Source organism: Poecilia formosa, unplaced genomic scaffold, assembly GCF_000485575.1.
Source record: "Poecilia formosa unplaced genomic scaffold, Poecilia_formosa-5.1.2 Scaffold311, whole genome shotgun sequence".
In the NCBI taxonomy this organism is placed as follows: domain Eukaryota; kingdom Metazoa; phylum Chordata; class Actinopteri; order Cyprinodontiformes; family Poeciliidae; genus Poecilia; species Poecilia formosa.
Genome location: NW_006800250.1, coordinates 682,690 through 697,531, shown reverse-complemented (window position 1 = coordinate 697,531; position 14,842 = coordinate 682,690). Strand labels below are relative to the sequence as shown.

At 39.3% G+C, this 14,842-nt stretch overlaps 2 protein-coding genes across 3 annotated transcripts in view; one reads left to right on the top strand and one right to left on the bottom strand.

Moving 5' to 3' along the window:
• The window catches only part of LOC103152469 (contactin-associated protein-like 4), a 62,194-nt gene that overhangs the window by 2,298 nt on the left and 45,054 nt on the right, over positions 1-14,842 (top strand). The window lies entirely within an intron of this gene.
• On the bottom strand, positions 10,542-12,754 carry LOC103152471 (tripartite motif-containing protein 16-like). Its single transcript, XM_007572942.2, has one exon. It carries the CDS (start codon positions 12,687-12,689, stop codon positions 11,028-11,030), a length of 1,662 nt encoding a protein of 553 aa, XP_007573004.1. The 5' UTR covers positions 12,690-12,754; the 3' UTR covers positions 10,542-11,027.

Below are 14,842 nucleotides of genomic sequence, written 5' to 3'. Positions count from 1 at the left end.
AAAACTAGTGATGTTCCAGTTATTACTTACAAAAGGCAACTCTAAAAGAAAGGGTCTTTTGGCCTTGAAGTTTCTTCAAGATTAGCAAAGCATAAAAACTGAAAGCATTTGACTCTGATTCTGGGGATGCAGAGCAGATTTAAACCAGAAGACCTGAGAGGTCTGGAAGGTTGAGACAACAGCAGGTCTTTAATGTATTTTGGTGCTAAGTCATGTAGTGATTTATAAGCTAACTATTTTAAAGTTTATTCTCTGAGTTATAGCTGAGAAGATGATACACAGATCTACGTTACGGTGTCACCAGGTGACTCTGAACATACTCAGAAGTTGAGACGCTTAGAAATGAATCAGCTTATGACAAATAAATTTTCTTCATCTGAACAGAAACAAAACTGGACTTATTGTCTTTGGACCTATAGGAACGATGTACAGTCATCTCAGAGCTTTTCAATCATCAGAGACACAAAGACAGGTTACCAGGTCACCCTTCTATAACCTGAAGACAATTTCTAGGATTAAAGGACTAATGTTTCATCAAGATACAGAGAAACTCACTAAAACCAGGAAGACAGAAGACATCATCCTGGTTCTAAAAGTCCTTACACTGACACCCTATAACTCATTTTATTTCTTGCTCTAACCTGAGCTAGCAGGAGCACATAAATATTAAGTAGGAAGGGACCCAGGATTGAACCTTGGGTTACCCCACATGTGACTTCTGTCCGCTCTGATGAAAAATGACCTACTGACTCGAAGAAGTGGATGTCCTGAATGAATACCTTTACACCTTTATCACCATTTGTCAATAATCTCATAACTGAACCTCTATCTGTAGCTCCTTTTAACTTTTAGTCACCAACATCTGTCACTTCCGTTTGATTTAATGAGCACAACCAAGATCCTCAAAAGCAAAAGAGCACAAAGAGTTCTCACCATATCAAAGTCCTACTTCAAATCTCAGGATTATGATGTTTTCGAAGAATTTTCCTTTTAAGTTTAAAGTAGATCCTGGTAAAGCTCAACGTCTTTTTTATCTCCTCATAAAGTATCCTAGCTCTTCAGAGAGCTCGAGACTCTTCAAAAACTCTAAAGTTCCTGACGTAAAGAAAGTTTGGGAAGAAAGAAAGCGTGAGAGAAAGAGAAAAAAAACAGGAGAATGATGAATGACAGAGAGTTAATGAAGTGCAGCGGATCAGACCGTGCTGGGATGTTTGTGGTTGATCTCATTAGACATGAACTCACATCTTCTCTTTCACAGCAGCAGTGAGGTAACACTGGAATGAGGCTGATTACAACACTTAATTGACAGCATGGAGAAAAGGCAGAGGTTCATTTCTGACACTGTTCTAACTAAACAGGTTTTATGCTCATCATCATTTGAATCCACAAAAAAACTTAAGACACTAATGAAATTACATAGTCAGACTGCATTCCACACATCCCGGCCAGTTTACTTAGTGCAGATTTTTACTAAGCTTTAACTTTTAACTGCAGATGGGAGAGGGAGTTTGAGGGTAATTGCTTGAAAAAGGTGTTAGATGGAAAGCCTATGTTGGCATTAAGTGACAAGAAAATGCCTTTATGGTATGAAAGCAAAAAATAAAAATAAAATTAAGTTGTGCTTCAGCCTACAAAACGTAGTGTCATAACTTTTAGACGTTTGCTGGCTGAATCTTTGAAGGATATTCAAAAGTGAAGCCACTCGCAAGGCCACATGATTTTATTTTTTCCTGCTGAAACATTTGAAAAGTTGGAGAAAGGTTCTGAGTGCTGACACTTTCTCTGTTCCCCTGTGATTTCCTGAGATTGATTCATAAGTTCAGATATGAGGCAGAAATTATCTGGTTTTGAAAATGGATGGTTTTCTGTGTTCCCGTTTCCCTTCTGTAGTCACACTTCAAAGCCCATTTTCTCAAGCAACACTTTTGAAACTTATCTGCAGGCCGTTTTGAAACAGCACGACTCGGCTGTCTTTTAAAAGCCATCAGAGTTAAAGAATCGACCACCTGCGTCTTGTCAGATCTCACCATGAGAAAACAAAAAAAAGGAAACCGCCTGTGGACGGGACTGAAAATGTCGCTGCGTTAGAAATAAAAACATTAAATCCCCACATTTCATGTAACATAAGTTTTCTATACATATTCACAAAATAAAAAATGTCTGAAGGACAAACAAGTTAAAGCTACCTTGTTTTGGTAATCAAAAATCACGATGAGGGCCACTTTGACAGCCCTGGTCAGAAGTTTGAAATATTTGCAAAAGTTCAGATTTCTTCGCCTCACTAACACTAGAAAGTTGTACGTTAACACCTTTTGTCCTGGTGTGGTTACTAGTAACATTTTGATCTAAGTCTTATTGAAAAATGTAAGTTTTTCCCAAAACTGAACAAATGTATTTTTATAACACCAAATTGCGCAATCATGTAGTCAATGGAAGTGTGGCTTCTTGGTCTATTGTTGTCAACAAACAGGATAAAAAGCGTAGCTTCCGACAAACAACCAACAGCTGCTTCTCCGTCCCTGCCAGTTCCTAACGCTCTGCCCTCAGCCGTTTTCCATCCTGTCACTAGAGAAGATTGGGTCTCTGTTGACCTTTTACTGTAATTATGTTCTGACAGTGAGGTCTGTCGGCTGCTCTCAGCCTAATTCATATTAGACTGTAGAGGGGAAATGGAGCGACTGCAAACAGAAGTGAGAAAACTTTGAAACAAGCTTGACAAGTAAAAAAAATCGATGCTGTTTTTATGGGAGTGGAGCGTTAAGGCTATGGAGACTTGCAGCTCAACATATTTAACAAAGTCACCATTTGTGATTTAAGCCTAGAGGACGACTTCTCGTAATTTCTTTTCTTAATGTGGCCCTAACACTCCCTGATAGGAATCTGCTAAAATGTGAAAAAGATCAAGAAACAAGTCATGATTTTCTTTCTGCTATTTGCCAAGACACAAACTCTGTGAGGCCCACGATCCTCCTGAATTCGAAGAAAAAGTCCGTGTTAATATCTGTTGAGCCATACTCACGTCCCCGTCTCCACGGGGGTAATATGACTCCAAAGCATTCTTTGATTTCTGATGCTGTTCTCTTCCACAGAGATGAGATCCCTGAGATGGCTCAGCCTACGAGAGGAGATTAAGATAGTCCTGAGGGGTCTGCAGCCCCTAAGCATCTTTCTGTCCCCAATAAAGGGAAGCCATTCAGTACGAGCAGAGAGAGAACAGGGAGGAAAAGAAGCACAGCACCAAACAGAACCAAAGCCACAGGGTTCCGCTTCACCAAGCTGGGTTCTTTGTGTTCGGAAACTCTTTTGTCTGATGCCAACAAATGGCCGGATGTTTTGTTTTTAAGTTTTCCTTCTGCATTCACGTTTTACCCTAACAGCAGCTTTTCTAGCGTGACCAACTGTGACGAGCGAAAAAACGTTTGCAGTTATTGTCCATAAAAGCAATACTAATATCGGATGTCAATATCGGCCCAAATTCTCATATTGGAGCATCATTAAAGTTAATATTTGAACTGTTTTCTCACACTTTTTCTGTTTTTTTTTTTTTCTTTTTTAGTAGAGCGCTTTTCTAGCCTGGCCATTGAATTCCTAAGTAATTTTGTTAAATTCTCATCTCCCTTCACTGTGCTGTGTGGAATTTCTCCCATCCTGAGAAATCCATTGAGCAGGATTTCTCAGGAAATGGATTTCTCAGGATGCATTACTATGATAAATGCATCCTGGTCAATCAGCAGACAGAAGGAGACATTGTGAACTATGATGTTGATTTTCTGTGCTGTTTTTGGAATTATAGTCTGCTTGTAGCTTGAGCAACAAAGGATGTGAAGGAAATCATTCAGTACATGTTGGCCATACAAATAAATATTAAGTAATTAAAGTAGGAGCAAAAGCATTATTTCCGGTAAGCTTCGTAGCGTAACTTCCTTAATGTTTAAGCTCGTGCATTACATATGTATCGGCCAAATGTTAGTGATTGGGTAAAATTTGATCCAATCGTTTAAAATTTCAACAGTGGACGCCTCTAGGAAGAAATTGTTTCTCAATAGCCAAGGGTTCAGACCCCCTGTACAAAGCGAAGTGTAGAACAAGGTACCGTTTTTGGTTGAGATCATTGTTCACTTGTCAATTATTCATTATATCTGTGCAGAAAAACACACAAAACTGTTACTAAACCTATTTATTAATGGAGAAAATTAGTGTTATTCTTTCATAGGTTTTGTTTTTTAATTACATGGCTGAAGAAGTATAAATTCAAACATTCTCATGTATGAACTGATTTTCTCCAGAAATTTACATGACAAAGAGATCTTAATCGAGAGACCAGAGAGTGTTTTTACTCCATTGGCTTCACCGTTAACAGTCAGACCTAGAAGCTTTCCACTCCATATAAAAAGCTGGCAACTTGTGTTTTTCAAGACCTTGATGCCCGACACCTACGCACATCGATCCCTGAACGCAATGCGGTGCTTAAAGGCAATCATAGTGAGGCGTGTCCACAGAGACAGAGGTTATTGATCTATTTCTGCAAAGATCGGATCGCCCAAAAAGCTGAATCTGGACAATCCCAGGAACACCGTCATTTACTCCCAAAAGTCGTCCCATATCTGGGACCACAGCTGATCTTGGTATTGACAGCAAAATGTCTTAAAGCTAAATGGTGGCACAATAATAAAATGACTGCAAAATTTTGGAAGGTTAGGTAAGGAGAAAACATCTGGATCTTTTAACACAACTGTGATTTCTATTACTACTCTCTGCATGGCTAACCAAGAAAAATCTTAGAAAAGGTTCAGTATCTGACTTAAATCTTAAACAGAACTTGTGAGTCATTCATGAACTTTAAATCTATTCATGTTCTTTGTTAGACTATTATTCCTATTTGAACAGATAAAACTAAGCAAGTGAGATGCAATTTTTTTAAACTGAGTTAAATAAAATAATCTGCAATGGTTTCACACATAATCATCATGCTAAGATGTTAGGCAAGTCGCATTGCAACAATTATTTCTGGAATTATTTCGGTATTTGCTTTTCACTTTTTGTCATAGAAACAATCCTAAACAGCCCTTTTTTTATTACTGTTGGTCATTGCGACAGTGTGTTCATTTCAAATTTGTAAACTGCTAAAGAATTGATTGGATTAGAGTACGACACAGGTTGATGTCAGGGAAACTTCATAATAACACATTTCTTTTGAGCAAACAAAAAGAAAAGCTAATCACACTGATAACCGCCAGGCTTCTCAAAACACTGTGATTTTAGTTTGGAGGCTGTAATCAAAGCTTTTGGATCGGCTTTGATTTTTTACGGGGGCCAAAACGACACAATCCAAGTCGCCACGAAGATCACAGACAGAATACCAAGCGAGCAGATTGAAGCCGTTGTTCTTAAAAGCCGACATCCTCAAGCCGAGAGTGCAGTTTTCTCTTTTCAGATTGCAAAACAGTGTGTGACGGAAACATCAGCTTGACGCACAAAAACAGAATTCTGCAACTATGTAATAAAGGTGGATAAACTTCACAGGAATCCTTTAAATTTGAAGTCCGTGTTATAATTATAAGAGATTCTTTATACTTCAGCATTTCAATATGGGTGTTTTAATAAATAAAGCAGTATGTGCAGTCTTTTTGTATGTTTGATTCTAGCATTCTTCTATGAAATGGCTGAAATAGAAAAAAGAAGAACCTATTAGATTTTTGTGCAGATCCAAGTTACTCTCTTCCAGACCAATCTTTGGTGTTAGTTGATAAAAGCCCTGCAGCTGGAGCCTCTGATGAACAAAGACCTTCTTTACCGCTCCATACAGTTGTAAGGCTGCATGTTAATTCATTTTCCTTACTCTGCTGGTTTACCACAGTAAGCTGCCAGTGGTAAGGGCCCGTCCAAAAAGCCCGGTGATTAATTTTGCCCCCTCCTCGGTGACAGAGACGCATCCTGTTGTAGAGGAAGGACTCAGTGCTGCGACTTATTTCAAGGCTCCTGTGCAACTTGTAGCAATTATGGGTGTTAAATCTAGTTTGTTGCCTTGTGTGAATAATACACATTGGTGTCTGTTAGATTTCAATGCAGGGATGGGAATATAGTGAGAGACAGTAGAAAAAAAATCTACTGGCACTTCTAGCCATGGAAATAATGTATCCATAACTTGTTCAGATATCGTACTGCAAACTCCACCTTAAGAAAAATATCTTTTTGTCTGCAGAAATTCTCTGCCAATCATTTTAAATTTATAAACTACTGGAATTTCCTTTGTTATGTTCTTCTATAATTGAAATAACTATCGGTTTATTAAAAAAATAACCAGAAGTTGGGTATAGTTTCAAACATTGGTTTAAAAATTATTACCCAGCTTGTTGGGTCAGAGAATGGGCCTCATTCGGTTTTGACAAAATTGAAATCTACAAAATCCTGATCTGATCAGATGTTACTGAACCTCTTTCATATTATCAAACAGGAATTGTTTACACGGTCAATGGCGGAGTTTCACTGAGAAGCAGCTCCTGCAGTGAGCTCAGCAGTTGCGTGGTTCCACCAGGTGTTTGCTAATTGCTGCTGCCGCTACTCTGGTGGCTCTAAAGGTGGGAAACTGCAGCTTTTCCTCCGAGGTGAGGCCTGGAAGGCGGTGCTAGGTCCACCCAGTCACTTTTCACAGCTTAATGGTTACCAAGGGAGATTAAAGGATTTCCCAGACATGCATGATAGAGTATGTTTTGGTGAAGGAATGACATTATAACATGATATACAGCTCCAAAAAGTCAATTTTACATAGTACTGCCTCTTTATTGTCAATGTGTTACTGATTTAGCATACACTAGATATTTTTTTTTTTTTTAGGTTTTGTTGGCTCTAGTGGCCTTTATTTGAAAGTAGTTCAGCAGGAAAGAGGGTTATGAGAGAGGGGGAAGACATGCGGCAAATGTCACCAAGCCAGGAATTGAACCTGCAACCACTGGCATGAGGACTAAGGCCTCAATACATGGGTTGTGCTTTGCCCTCAGAATTTTTTTTTCTTAACTTAAACTAACATTAACTTTAAGTGTAGTTACCATAGTGGGGTAGCTTAACATTAGTCACAAAGGTAAAATAAACAGGTTGCATGTTGAACACTATTGCACAGTGTGTGTTAATTCTTGCTTGAAAAACCAGACCTTCTCCATTAGTAAATTAATATTTAATAACTTTTATTACATTTAACAGACTGAAGGATACTTTCAGGGAGTTCTATATTCTTGTACTACTGTATGTATGTAGCTGTACATGTATTTCAGCCAAAGTGGCAGGTAAAAAAAAACAAAAACATTTTCCCTCTCTTTGTGGGAATGAAGCTAATTTACAGAGAAGCTGAAAATAAAGGAGTGGAACCCCTGACAAACTTTCAACCTTGTAAGACGGGACATTATGTAACGTAAATCCCATGTTCCAAAGTAGTCATTATCTAGCAGCAGATTCATATTCTGTACTCCCTCTAGTTTTCAACAAAGTGGGATTTTTTTATTTTTCAGCTCAGCGACCCCCCGTCGTTCACTTCAGATGGGTAAGCAATGCCTCGAATCGTTAAAGCTCTGAACCATCCTGGCATGGAGCCCTGCACCTAATATCACGCTTCACTATGTGGTCAATACTCGACAATGGTGTGAAAAAACCCAGAGTGCTCCCAGAAACACCAGAGGACATAGTTTAATTCACGCGGCCGCTCGCCGAGGTCAAAGTCAACAGGAGCAAATCAGCTCAGGTCTGGCAGACAACTGGAAGAGCAATCATTTCAGTCAGTGAGGCTAAAAGACATTAAGTTTGAAGAAGAGCCAGATATCAAAAAGCTGCAGGCAGGAGTCCAGCTAGCTTGACAATGTTTGGATTTTGATGTTAAAAGCTGACACTGTCCAGCACTGCTTACACATTTACAGTCAGTATTAACCAGGAAATTCAGCCGAAGCAAAAGTCGGGCTGAAATGCTAAATCTTCTCTATCAGGGTTTCTGCAGGTTTCACCAACTCAAATTTAAGGCCTTTTAAGACCATTACGAATGAATTTTAAGACAGGTATCACAACAGAAATGTAAAAAAAGAACATTACATATTTTATATTGTAGTAGTGCCAAGCTTTTTTGCACAGAATGCACGCAGCATTCTATGGGTTGGCAACAGAAGTGAGGAAAACTAACGTCAACCAGCCAACAGGCGAAAGTTTACAGGCAAGAAAAGCTAGGAAGCTAGCAAAGGTATATTAGCAGACAACCAGGTGTGACTTTAAGTTAAAGGGTGTAACACTATTAGGGGAAAGGATGTCCCATCCTTTCAAAAATCTTTGAAGTGAAGCAGGCTGACAGTGAACTTCAGCGCATATGCATGAGGGTGAAATGTGCGAACTTTAAGAGCTTGAACTGACGTACAGGTGACTTGTAGGCTAGTATGAGGTACGACACGACAGGCCTGCCTTTCCCTTATAAGTGAGGAAGTTAAGCTCGCGTGCTGTTGTTTTGAAATTTGTGGTTCTTCCGGTGTAGTCGCTATTGCCTCGCCGCATCGATTGATTTTAGCGGGTAGTAAGGAGCCTTTGACTTAACAGAGTCGAGTTCCCGTACTCCAAAGATGTTATGAAGCTCGCCGTCTCTCAGGTCACTGGACTCGAGCTGCCTCACAGTCAAAACCTCCGTCCTCTTTTGAATATTAGAACATGACATTAAAAGACCCTGAAATAAAAACAAAGTTTAAAAAATAAGCCCATGAAATACGTTGTTCTGTTACGAAGTTGTACATATTATGCTTTCACGAACTATTAAGTTCATTTATGTAGATCAAGAGGGGAAAAGCCTGCCCTCGTGTGTTCTTTTCAGGAATTGCAACCTAGCAATCTTGTTTTTGAAGCAGACAGTATGGTGTCCCCATCCGTTTTGTGATGTCCGGTTTGAGTGGTTGCATTGCCGGTATGTATTGTGGAAGTAATTATGTGGCATTGTTTCTGTGCTAGATGTAGCTTCCTAATGTGTTATTTGACACTATGATAAGTTTTTTGTTATTGAATTTAACCGCGATTTATATGGCGTCAGTAGCATAGATCTTTACATCGATACTACTTTTATATTGAGTTTTATATTGAGTTTCAATATACTTTTATATTGAGTTTAATGAGAAATTCAATATAAAAGTAGTTTCTGATGAAACTCAATTTAAAATTATTAAATTAATAAATTACAATGAATAAAAAAATGAATGAAATCAATATATAAAACGAATAAACAAATCTTGAAATTAATTTAGAAACAGAAAAATATATTTTTTATTTCATGGGGACATTTGTTTCATATGACATTTATTAATAATTTATTAGTAACTATTTATTTAATTTCAAATAAAATGGCTTTCCATATTTCTTTCAGTTATGTTTCTTATTCTCGAGAGATAATAAGAAAATAACACAGACTTCCAAACATTCTTTTGAAAAAACTGAATATTTAATGGCCAGTCTTCATTTTTCTTCACAATATGCACAAACTTGATTTATAAAGGCTGAGAGCAGCACTATAAATCTCTCCATTTTATTGATCTGGTGTTGAATTATTCATTAGGTTGGTTGTTTGGAGGTCAGATGAGAAAGACAGAAAACTATTGTGGTCAATTATAGCAAAAAAAAAGAAAAGAAAATCAATAGTGAAAACAGAAGTACCTGTGTGAAATGAGCTGCAACAAATGATGCTGGACACACACCACAAAGTCTTTATGTAGAAGAGCTCTATTTGTAACATTGTTTAACAATAAATTAGGCACAAGAATCAAGAGGATGTGATTCTCTTAAGGGAAATGCTCTAAATAGCCAAAAAATAATAAAATGTAAAACTGCACATATCGAAGGGGATGCTTCAGTTTCACCCAAGATAACAGATAGAAACATTGTTTTACCTTGGCTATGAAGAAATTTCAGTTGTGTTACTCTCTCCCTTGCTTGTGGTTGTCAGAAAGGTAAATATGTCCAGAAAATAAAGAGGCAGAATCATGCCTGTACAAGTATGGTGGAAAGTAGGAGGCTAATAAAAGCAGAAGAAAGTTAAAGCAGAGAAACAACAAACATGCTGAAGACTTTGCTGAACTGAGTGCTGGATCCGAAAGAAGCAATAAAAAATGGTAGATCAATACACCAAATAATTATTTTCTCCATTAGTCATCTAATGGCCAAGATAATAGTGTTTCAGATGGGACATTATTGGACAACTAATGAATTTCTGACTTCCATTATGTCTCAGATCAGATTAGATAAGAGACAGAAATGAAGGTTAAAGGTTTACCCAAGTGCCTTATAATATTTGCTCCTAAACATCTCACATTTGATCATATAACATTCAATGCATGTTTAAAAGCAGGGAGAGAGGGAATGTCTGGAAATTGATTAACCGAATGAATGGTAGAAGTTAAAGTTCATTTCAGCAACAAGGCTGTCCAAAGTGCTTTACATCATAAAATCATAATGCAGTCACCAATTTTGAAACAAGCAATTACATTTTGTAAATGTGGAATTTATTGTGATAATGAAGAGGACATTTTTCCAAATTTCTCTTTAATCAAATTGTTTTACTGAAGAAAGCTAAAGAGACAGAACAGCAGACGTTTAGAATTCTGATCTAATTCTAAAGACCGTAGAAGAAAACAGCATCAGTTCTAAGCTGATGACAGATTCAGTTTCTTCTTTGGATCACTATAAAGAAAACACCAGTGAGTTCATCTCACTTCAATATCAACTGATTTGAACAAGAACATTTGTTCTGCAGAACAGTGGAAGAGGAACCAGAACATCCAAATACATCAACATGAATATTCAAGCAAAACTATTAGAGCCCAGAGAAGATTAGATTTTCATGTGGAGAAATATTTCAGTATCAAAGAAGAATAAAAAAAACAAAAAAACAAAAACAAAACATATATCCTCCTGGAACACAAAGAACTACATTTAAACCAGAAAAATAAAGAAGAACACAATGGCAGAGCAGAGATCAGAACAATGAACCCTGATCAGCAATCAGAGAGAAGAGAAAAAATCTAGTTGGGTTTACAGAACTCTGCAGAGGTTCCTTGGTACCAAACCCAAACTCCAGCCAGTAGCAGCTGAGTGAATGTGGTCTGGGCTCTGTGGATTAGAGTCATGATGTCAGAGACGCTGTAGAAGGACAGAAGACCTGCTGTGTGATTCAGGTACACTCCTACTCTGGAGGAAACTGGACCCGAGACGGAGGTCCAGATGTTGCTGTGACCAAATTTAGACTTGTTACAATCTAAAGCCCAAGATTTGTTGTTACATCCAAATCCACATTTATTCCCTTCTCCTATTCTGCTGATATTCTTGTATGTGACTGCTAAACAAACTTTACCGCTCCACTCCACCTCCCAGTAACAACGTCCAGTCAGACTCTCTCTACTCAGAACCTGATCCCAATAAGTGAATCTTTCTGAATGACTAGAATAAAAATGATCTTTATTCATCTCAGTCACCTTCCTGTTCCCCATTGATAGCTCCAGGTATTTGTTTGCTGTGTTTGGATCCAGAGTAATTTCCCGGTAATATTTCAAGAACTCAGCTCTGCTCTTTGGTTCTGGTTCTGACAGTAGAACATCCACCTCAGTGACCATCAGTGAGATATTTGTCCCTGCGTCTCTCAGGACGTCCTGTAGTTTCTGTCTGAGCTCTGACACAGCTGCCGTCATGTCCTCAAAGTGTCTCAGAGGACGGACTTTGATGCTGGAAGAGTGTGTCGACTCACTGAGTGCTGGCAGTGAGGAGTAGTTGAGGAGAAACTGGCTGTGATCCTCTGTGTGTGACAGCTGCTCCAGCTCAGCGTCTTTCCTCTTCAGCTCAGTGATCTCCTGCTCCAGCTTCTTCTGAAGATCTTTGACTCGACTCACTTCAGTTTTCTGGTGGAATCTGATCTGCTGCTTCACCTCGGAGCTTCTTCTTTGGAGGAGATGGATCAGCTGGGTGAAGACCTTGTCATTCTCCTCCACTGTTTTATCAGCAGAGTGATTGATGGCCTCCACCTCCTGTTGAAGCAGCTTCACATCATTCTCTTTGTCCTGGATCATCTGGTGGACGTTTCCTCGTCCCTCTTCCAGCTCTGTCTGCCTCTCAGCCCTTTCTGATGCAGCTGATACCGTGTCGTGACCTTTATGTTCATCCACAGAGCAGAGATAGCAGATAGTCTTTTGATCAGTGCGGCAGAAGATATCGATCACCTTATTATGACGAGAGCAGATGTTCTCCTGGAGGTCCCTGGCCGGCTCCACCAGCTTGTGTTTCCTGAAAGGAGCTGAATCATAATGAGGCTGAAGGCGTTCCTTGCAGTAAGAGACCAGGCAGACTAAACAGGACTTGATAGCTTTCAGTTTTCTTTCACTGCAAACATCACAGGCCACATCTTCAGGTCCAGCATAGCAGTGATCAGCAGCAGCAGCAGCTTGGAGTCCAATTTTCTTCAGCTCCTCCACTAAAGCTGCTAGCATGATGTTCTTCTTTAGCACAGGCCTCGGTGTGAATGTCTCCCTGCACCCAGGGCAGCTGTGGATTCCCTTCTGATCCTCTGCATCCCAGTGGGTCTTAATACACTTCATACAGTAGCTGTGTCCGCAGGGAATAGCCACTGGATCCTTCAGTAGATTCATACAGATGAAACAGGAGAAGGTTTCTCTGTCCAGATGACTCTGCTCCATCTCTGCTCTCAGTCACAGTGGCTGTGTTAGTTTCACTTTCTGAAAACAGAAACTGTTTTGAGCTCTAAGTGCAGAGAGGCAGCAGCCAATCAGCTGTTGGATCCGCCCAGCTTCACGGTGTGTTTAAGAGCAGAAAGGAGAGGGAGTGACATCAGGGAATACATAGGTTTAAAAGTAGAAGTTAAAGTTTATCTGTATAACTCATTTCAGCAACGAGGCTGACCAAAGTGCTTTACGTCATAACATAATGCAAAAATTTTTGAAACGAGCTAAATATTTTGTCAAATGCCATCAAAATGATCAATACACATCAAGTTGATCAATATTCCATTTAATACTAATCAAAGTGAATCTAAACAGGTGGATTTTTAGCCTTGATTTAAACGTCAGTGTTTCAGCTCTCAGTATGTTTTTTAAAGTTTGTTCCAGATTTGTGGTGCATAGAAGCTGAATGCTGCATCTCCATATTCAGTTTTGGTTCTGGGGATGCAGAACCAGAAGACCTGAGAGTTTCTGGAAGGTTGATGCAACAAAAGCGCTTTAATTTATGTCTGTGCTAAATTGAGTGATTTTTAAGCTAACGGTTTTTTAAAGTCCGTTCTCTGAGCCACAGGCAGCCAGTGTCAGAACCAGAGTGATGCGAGCCATCTTCCTGGTTTTAGTGAGATAGCCAGCAGCAGCATTCTGATGAAGTCTGGTTGTCCTGTCTGAGTTGGTGATGGAATGACAGCAGCAAGTAATGAAGTGAAAGCAAATTTCAGGAATGTTGACATTTTCCATTTGGGCCTTTACTGCATCTAGAAACTGTCCAAGTGCTTTAAAAAAAAAAAAAAAAAAAAAAAGTAAGAAAGACCCTGAAGTTCTTTGGTGTCAGGAAAACGAGCCCTTTCAAAACCTCCCAATTATTAAGTCAGTCTTCAGGTATTGGATCTTCTCCAGCAGCAAACCATACAAATTGTAATAAAGAGCAAATTTCTCTTTAATCATATCATTTTATTGAAGAAAGTCAGACATTTACATTTCTGATCTAAAGCAGCATCAGTTCTAAGCAGATAGATTCAGTTTCTTCTTTGGATCACTATAAAGAACACCAGTGAGTTCATCTCATTTCAATAACTGATTTGAACATTTGTTCTGCCAAACCGTGGAAGAGGAACCAGATCATCAATATGAATGTTAAAGCAAAACTATTAGAACCCAGAGAAGTTTAGGTTTTCATGTGGAGAAATATTTTAGTCTCAAAGAATACCCCCACCCCCCAAAAAAAATCTTCCTGGAACAAAGAACTACTTAAACCAGAAAAATAAATCAGAACAATGAACCCGGAGCAGCAATTGGAGACAAGAAAGTATATCTACTGGGCTGACAGAACTCTGCAGAGTTTCCTTTGCCCAAAACCCAAACTCCAGCCAGTAGTGGCTGAGTGAATGTGGTCTGGACTCTGTGGATCAGAGTCATGGAGTCAGAGACGCTGCAGAAGGACAGAAGACCTGCTGTGTGATCGAGGTACACTCCTACTCTGGAGGAAACTGGACCTGAGACGGAGGTCCAGATGTTGTTGTGACCAAATGTTAAATTGGAACAATATAAAGCCCAAGATTTGTCATTAAATCCAAATCCACATGCATCTGTATTTCCTACTCTGCTGATATTTTTGTATGCAACTGCAACACAAACTTTACCGCTCCACTCCACCTCCCAGTAGCAACGTCCAGTCAGACTCTCTCTACTCAGAACCTGAGACCAAAAAGTGAATCTGTCTGGATGTCTGAAATAAGGCAGATCTTTATTCAGCAATGTCACCTTCCTGTTCCCCTCTGATAGTTCCAGACGTTCGTATGCTGTGTTTTGATCCAGACTGATTTCACAGTAGTAATTCAAGAAGCCAGCTCTGCTCCTTGGTTCTGGTCCTGACAGTAGAACATCCATCTGAGTGACCATCAGTAAGACATTATCCCACGAGTCACTCTCGACTTGCTGTAGTTTATCTCTGAAATCTGTCAGAGCTGCTGTCAAGTCCTCAAAGTGTCTCAGAGGACGGATTTTGATGCTGGATGTGTGTGTAGACTCACTGAGTGCTGGCAGTGAGGAGTAGTTGAGGAGAAACTGGCCGTGATCCTCTGTGTGTGACACCTGCTCCAGCTCAGCGCCTT